This window comes from Bubalus kerabau, chromosome 1 (genome assembly GCF_029407905.1).
Source record: "Bubalus kerabau isolate K-KA32 ecotype Philippines breed swamp buffalo chromosome 1, PCC_UOA_SB_1v2, whole genome shotgun sequence".
Lineage (NCBI taxonomy): Eukaryota > Metazoa > Chordata > Mammalia > Artiodactyla > Bovidae > Bubalus > Bubalus kerabau.
This window is the reverse complement of record NC_073624.1, coordinates 203,609,394-203,619,267: the sequence shown is the minus strand read 5'-3', so window position 1 is coordinate 203,619,267 and position 9,874 is coordinate 203,609,394. Positions and strand designations below refer to the sequence as shown.

The window sequence follows — 9,874 nt, the reverse complement described above, 5'->3', positions numbered from 1 at the left end:
CTCCCCAAGTCGTTCTTTCTCTCACCTTCTGACTGAATTATTCAGCCTCTTTTCGCCACTGAATTTCCTCACTGAGCTATCCTTATTTAACCACTCTTTATATCCTTAATTAACGTTTAATTAAGCAATTGTTTCCTGATCCTCGCCGACGCTGTCCCCGCTTCAAATTCCCTGGATCCACCGGGGCTGGACCCCGGCACTCAGGAGTATCAGAACTGAGTTAAATTTGTGGAACACTAGGTCAGTGTCCTCAGAAACTGATTTAATTCCTTGGTAGTATGGGAAAAATATACACAATGAACAAATCTTTCCACTGCACCTTTTAGAATTCATGGTCAGTGATCAATAGGGTGACTATGTATTACCATTTGAACATTCCTATATCACTTTTGCCTAGAAAATTCCATGGACGGAGGAGCCTGGTAGGCTGCAGTCCATGGGGTCGCTAGAGTCGGACATGACTGAGCGACTTCATTTTCACTTTTCACTTTCATGCATTGGAGAAGGAAATGGCAACCCACTCCAGTGTTCTTGCCTGGAGAATCCCAGGGATGGGGAAGCCTGGTGGGCTGCCATCTATGGGGTCACACAGAGTCGGACACGACTGAAGCGACTTAGCAGCAGCAGCAGCATATCACTTTACTGTTTGTACGGTGTCACACCCAATAGATAAACTTTCCCTCATTTATATAATAAATCAGATGCTCAACCTAATTACCAGTAAGCTCTCCTATCCTTGAATGTTTCCCTCACCATAAGTGCAACTGGCTGCTCCCTTAGGACGCTGCTTCTCCTGTGGTCCTCTCAAGTGGAAGCTGCTTTTCCTCTCACATCCCTCGTACCTCAAAGCCTGGAGACAGAGTAGTTCTCCTTGATGGCCCTTGTCACTTTCCATCAAACTCACTTGTTCTTTCCTCTTTCTTCATTAAAGACTTATAGCACCTTTGAAAGGCATTACCAGACTATCACCCCTTTCCCTCCTTGTTGACATTACCTATTAACCTCCAGTCACTTCGCCTCACTCATTCATGAATTCAGCACCTACTTTTCACCACTACTCCTGTTATTCTTGGGGACTTCCAGACCCCAAAACTTGACCATCCAATTCCACAGCTTCTTGACTCTTTACTTGATGGCTTCCCAGGTGGCACTAGGGGTAAAGAACCCACCTGCCAATGCAGGAGACATAAGAGACATGGGTTCGATCCCTGGGTCGGGAAGATCCCCTGGAGAAGGAAATGGCAACCCAGTACCCTTGCCTGGAGAATCTCATGGATAGAGGAGCCTGGTGGGCTATAGCCCATAGGGTCACAGAGTCAGACACAACTGAAAAGGCTTTGCACACAGACGGTCTAGATGTCCTTCTCTCCTCATCCATCCCAGAGTCTGCAGTCTAGTTTATAACACAGTACCCTCAACTCCCTTACCCTCTCTCCTTCTCGTGGGCTCATCTAACAACACCTCAATCCAATCATCTGCTTCCTCTAGGACTAGGCAGCACAGCAGAACATAGAGTACACACATACACAACTCACATACACAGATCTACTTCAAATGTATACTCATGTATCTGAAAGGGCTACACAACAATGCCAGACAGTCCTACTCCTTGCCCCAGTAAACCCACTCTCCAGATAAATACCTCATTCTCTCTCTCCATAAACATATCTCAATATTCTTCTTCATACTTGGTTAATAACTTTACCACTTTCTTCACTGAAAAAATATAATCAGATTCAAAAATCTGTCATTTTTTTTCTTCACCAAGTCTACCAATCTATCCAGACAGCTATCCTTAATATTGCATATCTCTAAAAAAAAATTCCTGTCCTTTGATCCCTCTGAATGATTATTTCCCTGAAAAATTCCTTAAGATTATTCATGTGCTGTATCCTTCTCATCATTTAGCAAAAAAACAGAGAAGTCGCCTTGTCCAACAAAGCCTTTACCAACTGCTCTCCTGAACTGTCATACTCTACCTCTGGACTCTCTTCTGTAACAGCTATCAATACCTGAAATTATTTTATTACATCTGTTTCCAACCACCAAACTTCAGCTTCTTGGACACAAGGATTCTATCTTCAAGCATCACTATATTCTTTAGTACTTAAAATAGTGCCTGATAGTATTACTAAGTGCTACATAAAAATATTTACTAAATAAATGGTTTATTGGACTAATTACTGAGAAACACTACGTAGACTAAGATCTATCTACTAACAGACATAAAAGACAGACAGTAAGACACTCTTACTATATACTGACCTTGAATTTTTATAAATACTAAAGCCTATTTCACTACTAAAGCACCACATCCAATTATCCAAAATAATGGTAGATGCATGGAGAGATATATTGCCTAACATTTTGTTCTTTGATGCAAAATACTAGGAATGATTCATATATTAATATTTCAAATTAATCATTCAAGATATTTTAATAATAATGTTATTGATAATCACCATAAAAACAAAACATAACAATTTTTATTTTGAAATAATTCAAATAACTTATCAACAAAAATTAGTAGAAGCATTAAGTCATTATTCATATAATGATTTCTTTTAAAATGGAAATTAATTTTATTATATTAATCTACTGAATATTAGATATTACAAATTACAAATGTTAAGTTCTAAATAAAAACTATTATTATACTCTGTAAGAATAAACATTAATAAACGTTAAGCTAAAATGAAGACCAATACTCTGAAAAGTAATGAAATCAATTAGCACAAATTAAAAAATCAAAAAGTAACATCATAATCCATTTTTCCCACTTTAACTTACTGAATGAACCCTTCATAAATTAAAGAAATAGCTAATTTGTTAATATATTTTGCCTGAAAGATACTGTTTCTACTCATTTTTATTTTTACTTTATTTACTAAATATTTTTCTTTTATAAAAGACTACCCATCATGGGTGAAAGTATCTGTCATTGTCTGCCCCATAGAATTTGAATTTGCAAAAATTCTAAGAGTTACTAAACAATACTATTAATTGTATGTTAAAATACTGGTTTCATTTCTATAATTGCAGATAATCCAGAGATGTGAAAAGGCAAGCTTACATTTTAGATTCAAAATCATGGTTTTTCATGTATATTTTTAACTGCTTCTTCATTGATTATATTAAGAAAGATGCAATTTTAGAAATAAAATTATTTAATAAAGCTTTAAAAATATGCATTTATAAAATCTGATATTTTTCACATTGTAAGTTATTGCCTTTTTCATATCAATTATGTTTCCCATAAAATTAAATATATGCAAAAAATGTAATAAGAGATTTTTCACCTTGCAAATAACATATCTGGAGACAGAAATGGATAAATACTTTTAGCATACAAAATTAATGAAGAGTTCATCTGTGATGAAAATAATCCTGAGGCATATGTACTTTAAAAAATGTCTGAATTCCTCAGTATATTCTTGAGTAACAGTAAATTATAATCTCTTATTCAAAGAATATCTATTTCAGTGTTTTTAATCCCTTACACTATAAAATTTCTTTAAAAAATAATTCTTTTTTTTTTTTTTTTTAATTTTATTTTATTTTTAAACTTAACATAACTGTATTAGATTTGCCAAATATCAAAATGAATCCGCCACAGGCATACATGTGTTCCCCATCCTGAACCCTCCTCCCTCCTCCCTCCCCATTCCATCCCTCTGGGTCGTCCCAGTGCACCAGCCCCAAGCATCCAGTATCGTGCATCGAACCTGGACTGGCAACTCATTTCATACATGATATAAAAAATAATTCTTATGTTGTTAGTTCAAGTGAACAATTATTAAAGATTAATAAACAATTATTTGTTTCTCTAATATGCTTTTTTAATAAACTAAGGGAGCCAAGTCATCAGCATAGAGTAAGTTAAGGAGCACTGATTTCCTGCACAAATTTTAATCTATTATAATCTACTAAAACTGCTAAAGGAATTAAGAGGCAGTGGTTTATGCTATGCTACAAACAATTAGATTCAAAGTTTCATACATCTAAAACACATTATTACTAAAAAAAAAAAAGCACAGTATTACTAATCTATAAAAACATCCAATTATCTATAAAAATTTATCTATTAAAAACTCATATCTATTTTTAAGGAATAACTCTATATAGTAAAAATCCAGTTATATAAAACTTTTAAGTTTACTAAGTCAAAACTAATGTTTTACTTAGAGAATCAATAACATTTACTTCTACACCAATGAAGTTGTATCCATGATCAACAATTTACCTTTCTGAAATTCAACATCATTCAATGGAAAGGATTCTCTATTAACATGATCACATTTTTAAACAGCCAGTTTAGGGCATTAAATGGGGATATGTGATGAGGAAAGGGATATGTGATGAAGAAAGCCATATGAGAGTGCTCTTCTACATAATTCACTAACAACGGTGGTGGTGAAGAGCTTCCTCCTTCCAAAATCTTAGGGAAAAGACCCTAATATTGTAATGGTTACAGCTAAGGAAAGCTGGTTTGGAGTCTTAAAGTGGGGGGACATAATTTTTCTTAATAAAATTCTCATGTTCCATATAATACATTTTATAACCTAAGCTACAGAAAGCTGCTAAGCACTGTGACTTCTTTTGTATACCGTAGTCCTCAATACTTTATGTACATAAAATTTTCAAAATACACAGCGATTTTTTAACCCACCACAAACAGGCTGATGAAACACACAGTCACCTTTATATAAATGAATACTTTCTGAGTTAACTGCTGCTAAGTCGCTTCGGTCATGTCCGACTCTGTGCAACCCCACAGACGGCAGCCCACCAGGCTCCCCTGTCCCTGGGATTCTCCAGGCAAGAACACTGGAGTGGGTTGCCATTTCCTTCTCCAACGCATGAAAGTGAAAAGTGAAAGCGAAGTCGTTCAGTCGTTTCCGACTCTTCGCAACCCCATGGACTGCAGCCTACCAGGCTCCTTAGTCCATGGGATTTTCCAGGCAAGAGTACTGGAGTGGGGTGCCTTTGCCTTCTCCGGAGTTAACTACATGGCTTGAATAACAATTCAGAAAATAATCTACCCTATATCAAAGTGTAGAGTCTACATGTAAAGTCTTCTATCAGCTATAAATCCACAAAATCTGGAACTAGTCCAGGCAACTCAACCAAATACAAAGCATCTGAAGTTAAAAGTCAACTAATATAATAAAAAAAAGTAACAACTTTTAAAAGTCAGATTGTTAAATTCTCACATAATACTACACATTTTGAAAAATTTTAGTAACTAAAAATATTAATAATGATAGTTTTTTAAATGTATTTAAAACTGCTTAATGAGAGTAAGTGACTTTAAAAAGCTCTTATGCTAGAAAAATTAAATATGTGTGTGTGAGTATAAAGCTTACTTTTAAATCTAATGTTTAGTTTTTCTTTACAACTCCAAACTATATACAGGAAACTCTAGTAGTAAAGAAAAAACCAGAACTCCCTCTTCTTGCCTAAATGTGTATATAACTGGAGTAAATGTGAGTTAGAAATACATATACACTACATATACATCTCTTATTCTATACAAAAATCCCCATATTTTCCCAAGAGGACAGGAAAATTTATTTTCTTAAATTGAAAGCTTTTGCCCACTACAAATATTTAAATTTGTTCTCAAAATTATAGTAGTCTTATATTCTACAGTTACTTCCATGTGAAAACTTCAATATCAGTAGGGTATCACAGTCAACAAATCTGTTCAATGAATACTGAGAAATCTAAAATTATTCAGATTGCATAAAAATGAAAATGTTTGCTATTTCAAAATAGCATGCACCTGGTTAAAAATTACAGCTCTATGCAAGACAATCTACAGATTCTGTGCTTTATCTATCAAAATTCCAGTGGCATCTTTACAGAAATAGAACAAATAATCCTAAAATGTGTATGAAACCAAAACAGACTCTAAATAGTCAAAGCAATCTCAAGAAAGAAAACTGATTTCAAAATACATTATAAAGCTATAGTAATCAAAAAAGTACAATACAGGCACAAAACAAATGAAACAAAATAGAGAACCCAAAAATAAACCCACACTTATATAGTGAGTTAGTCTACCACAAAGGATGGAAATTTTCTTCAGTAAATGCTGTTGGGAAAACTAAACAGCCACATACAGTCACATGCAAAAGAAAGGAAACGGAATCACTATCTCACACTATACACAAAGATCAACTCAAAATGTATTATGACCTAAAATGTAAGACCAGAAATCATAAAACTCCTAGAAGAAAACATAAGCAATAAGCTCTATGACATAGGGACTGGCAATGATTTTTTAAAATCTGACACCAAAAGCAAAGGCAGGCAATAAAAGCAAAAAATAAACAAGTAGGACTACATTAAACTGAATAACTTTTACACAGCAAAGGAAATCATCAACAAAATGAAAAAACAACCTACTTAAACAGGGAAAAGTATCTGCAAGTCACATACTAATAATGGATTAATACCTAAAATATATAAATAATTAATAAAATTAAATATTAAAAAATCCAATTTAAAAATGGGCATATGATCTGAACAGACATTTTTTCAAAGAAGACATATAGATGGCCAACGGGTACATGAGAAGATGCTCAACATCACAAATAATTAGGGAAATACGAATAAAAACCACGAAGAGCTACCACTTCACACCTGTTAGAATGGCCATATCACCAAAAAGACAATAAATAATAAATGCTAGTAAGGATGTAGAGAAAAGGGAACCCTTGTGCACTATTGGTGGGAATAAAAATTGATGCAGCCACTATGGAAAACAGCATGGAGGCTCCTCAAAAATTGAAAACAGAATTACCATATGACCCAGTGACCCCACTTCTGGGTATTTATCCGAAGAAAACACTAACTTGAAAAGATATATGCACCTCCATGTTCATTACAGCATTATATACAATAGCCGAGACAAGGAAACAATCTAAGCATCCATCAGTGGATGAAGAAAATGTGTACGTGTGTGTGTTTGTCTATGTGTGTGTATATATATATATACACGTAGATATACATATATATATATTAATATGTGTAGATCTATAAAGGAATAGTATTTATCCATAAAAAATTATGAAATCTTGCCATCTCCAAAAACATGGATGGACTTCTGGGTATTATGCAAAGTGAAGTAAGAAAAAGAAATGATATCACTTATATATGGAACCTGGGGAGGGGGGAAGCTTATATAAAGACAAGCTCTATGATAAACAGAACATGACTGGTATTTTCCAGAGGCAGAAGTGGAAGTGAGGGTGGAATGAAATGAGTGAAGAAGATCAAAAAGGTCCATTTTTTAAGTCATGGGGATATAATATATAGCATGGTGACTATACTTAGTAATACTATATTGTATAGTTTAAAGTTGCTAATGGAGTAAATCTTAAAACTTCTCATCACAAGAAAAAATTTGTTGTAACTATGCATGGTGACAGATGTTAACCAGACTTACTGTAGTGATCATTTTGCAATGTACAGAAATACCAAATCATTACTGTATATAAATACCAATAATAATATATATTATTATATACATAATAATATGTTATGTATCAAATGTACTTTTTCTAATCATACTTTAATTTTTAAAACTAGGGCAATTAATAGCACACTTAAATTACATTAGCTGAATTCAAGTTTAGTTCCTAAATACTTATTTATGAAATAAAATTTCAACCTAATTTACTTGATTATTATTTTCTTTTGCTACTTATTTCAAGCTATAAAGCTCATGTACAAGACTGTAACTTGCTATAGGTATCCTCTACTGTAGGTCTCTTCATAATTAAACACCCATAGAAACAATACTGAACCAATCAGGCATACCATTTTCCTTTCATTCCATTTTATAAATAAGAACTTCTAACCCAGCTCAACAACTAACCACATTTCAAATTACTGATTTGAAAAAGAAAAAAATTAGAGGTACATTTTTAAAACAATATAGTATGAAATAAATCTTGCTTTCCATTGAGTAAGTGAAATTTGTTTTTATGGCTATTTGGATTACTTTCTTCTTCTAGGTAAGTTTAGTATGTAACTCTTAATTCTTTAGACAAAAACCCACAGACTTAAAATGTATAAAAAAAGGTAACCTGGTATTGTCAGCTGCACATTATCATAACTGGCACCATAAGAACAACTGCACTAAATTTTAACGCTGTTCATTAATAGTTCCATTTTCCTGAGTTTGCGTTTGTTCTTTGGCATTGGCTTAGGATATAATCCATTTTTCAGAAGATATTCCTTGCTGAGGCGAATTTGAGCACCATGCTGAAGCTGGAAAGAGCATAAAGCCTGAAGAGGGCGAAGCAAAGTCTGTTTAAAAAAAAAAAAGAAAGAAACATACACAAGCGTGACAAATCATGAATTTTTTCTCTGGAAACAGATATTATTATATTTTTATTATCAGCTGTTAACCATGAAAAGCAATAGATACTCTAATAAATATATGATAATTTCTAAATGAATAATTCATATAAATTCATACCTTACATACCACTAAGGAATTTGACTAAGAAGATACAAATACTAATTTTCTATATGGGTGATAAAGTCTAAACTTAGTTTTATACTTTAATATATTCAAAAAGTACAAAAATTGGTGCCATTATAATAACTGATTTGTAACAAGCAGACTAAAAGAGACATTTCAGTACAAATTAGTTAATTCAGTTTCAATCACAGACTAACACAAGCTTCCTGCTACTTGATAACAATTAGATGATGGCAACAATGGATAAGTTTACTAATTCTCTCACACTACTCCATGGCCTACATGCGTGCTCAGTTGCTTCAGTCGTGTCCAACTCTTTGCCACCCCATGGACTGCAGCCTTCCAGGCTCCTCTGTCCGTGGGATTCTGCAGGAAAGTATACTGGAATGGGTTGCCATTTCCTCCTCCCAGGGATCTTCCCGATCCAGAGATCAAACCTGCATTTCTGTGTCTCCTGCATTGCAGGCGGATTCTTTACTGCTGAGCCACAGGGGAAGCCCACCCAAGGCCCACATACCAGTTAGATATTCAGGTTTGGGTGCATTTGAAATAACTGTAACTGTATACATAGCTGTCTAAACTCAAATACCTATAGAGCCAGACATAAAACACAAACATGTGACCTAGATGGACCCATAAGATAGCACAAGAATAGTGAAGGTTGTAAAACAACTGGAGCATAATGTCCTTGCTGCTGCTGCTGCCATAATGTCCTTGAAGTTATTCAAATTCAAAAGTTAGGAAAAAACAAAAAGATTAAGCCAGCATTTTAAACATATTTGAATTAGATTCTTTCCTTGGGCCTGAGATACCTGATCTAACGCTTTTAAATAACAAACCTGATTGTGCAGATTGTTTTGAAAAAATAAAAAGATACACAGATCTTTTTAGTTAGATAGTCAAATCTAAAGATAGATTTAATAACAAAAATTTCACAATGTCTAAGTAAAAATGTATTCCCTCCCATGTACAACATAAGTGGTAGCAAAGGGCTTTTAAGTTTTAATTTACAACAAATTCTTACGAATATGTGGCACTCACTGATAGTTGCTTTTCCATATCCATTCTTTTCTTCCTAATTTCAAAAAAATCCAAAACTTCATACAAAGTGGCAATGTGTCCAACTAGCAATACTACACTAACTAGTGACAGTTTATCCAACAAGATAAGTGGAAGGCCTTGGATTAGGACAGACATAGCAGGCATCGTAGGCTTTTGCCGTTTCTTCATATCTGGAACATGACTGTTAGATGTGAGATAAACATTATGCGACTACAGGGCAATAAAAATGAAGATTAGAGCCAAAAACATACAATGATGAACAGAAAGAAAAGAAATCTGGGTCTCTGATGTCCTTTTCAGCTGCATCCCCAGCCC

General features: G+C 34.0%; 1 protein-coding gene across 1 annotated transcript in view; it reads right to left on the bottom strand.

Moving 5' to 3' along the window:
- Positions 1-3,755: 3,755 nt before the first annotated feature.
- Positions 3,756-9,874, bottom strand: part of DTWD2 (DTW domain containing 2) — a 74,189-nt gene continuing 68,070 nt past the window's right edge. Inside the window, exon 6 of the mRNA XM_055550309.1 lies at positions 3,756-8,319. Coding sequence (XP_055406284.1) covers positions 8,149-8,319 — 171 coding nt within the window. The 3' untranslated portion in view covers positions 3,756-8,148. The remainder of the gene's footprint in view (positions 8,320-9,874) is intronic.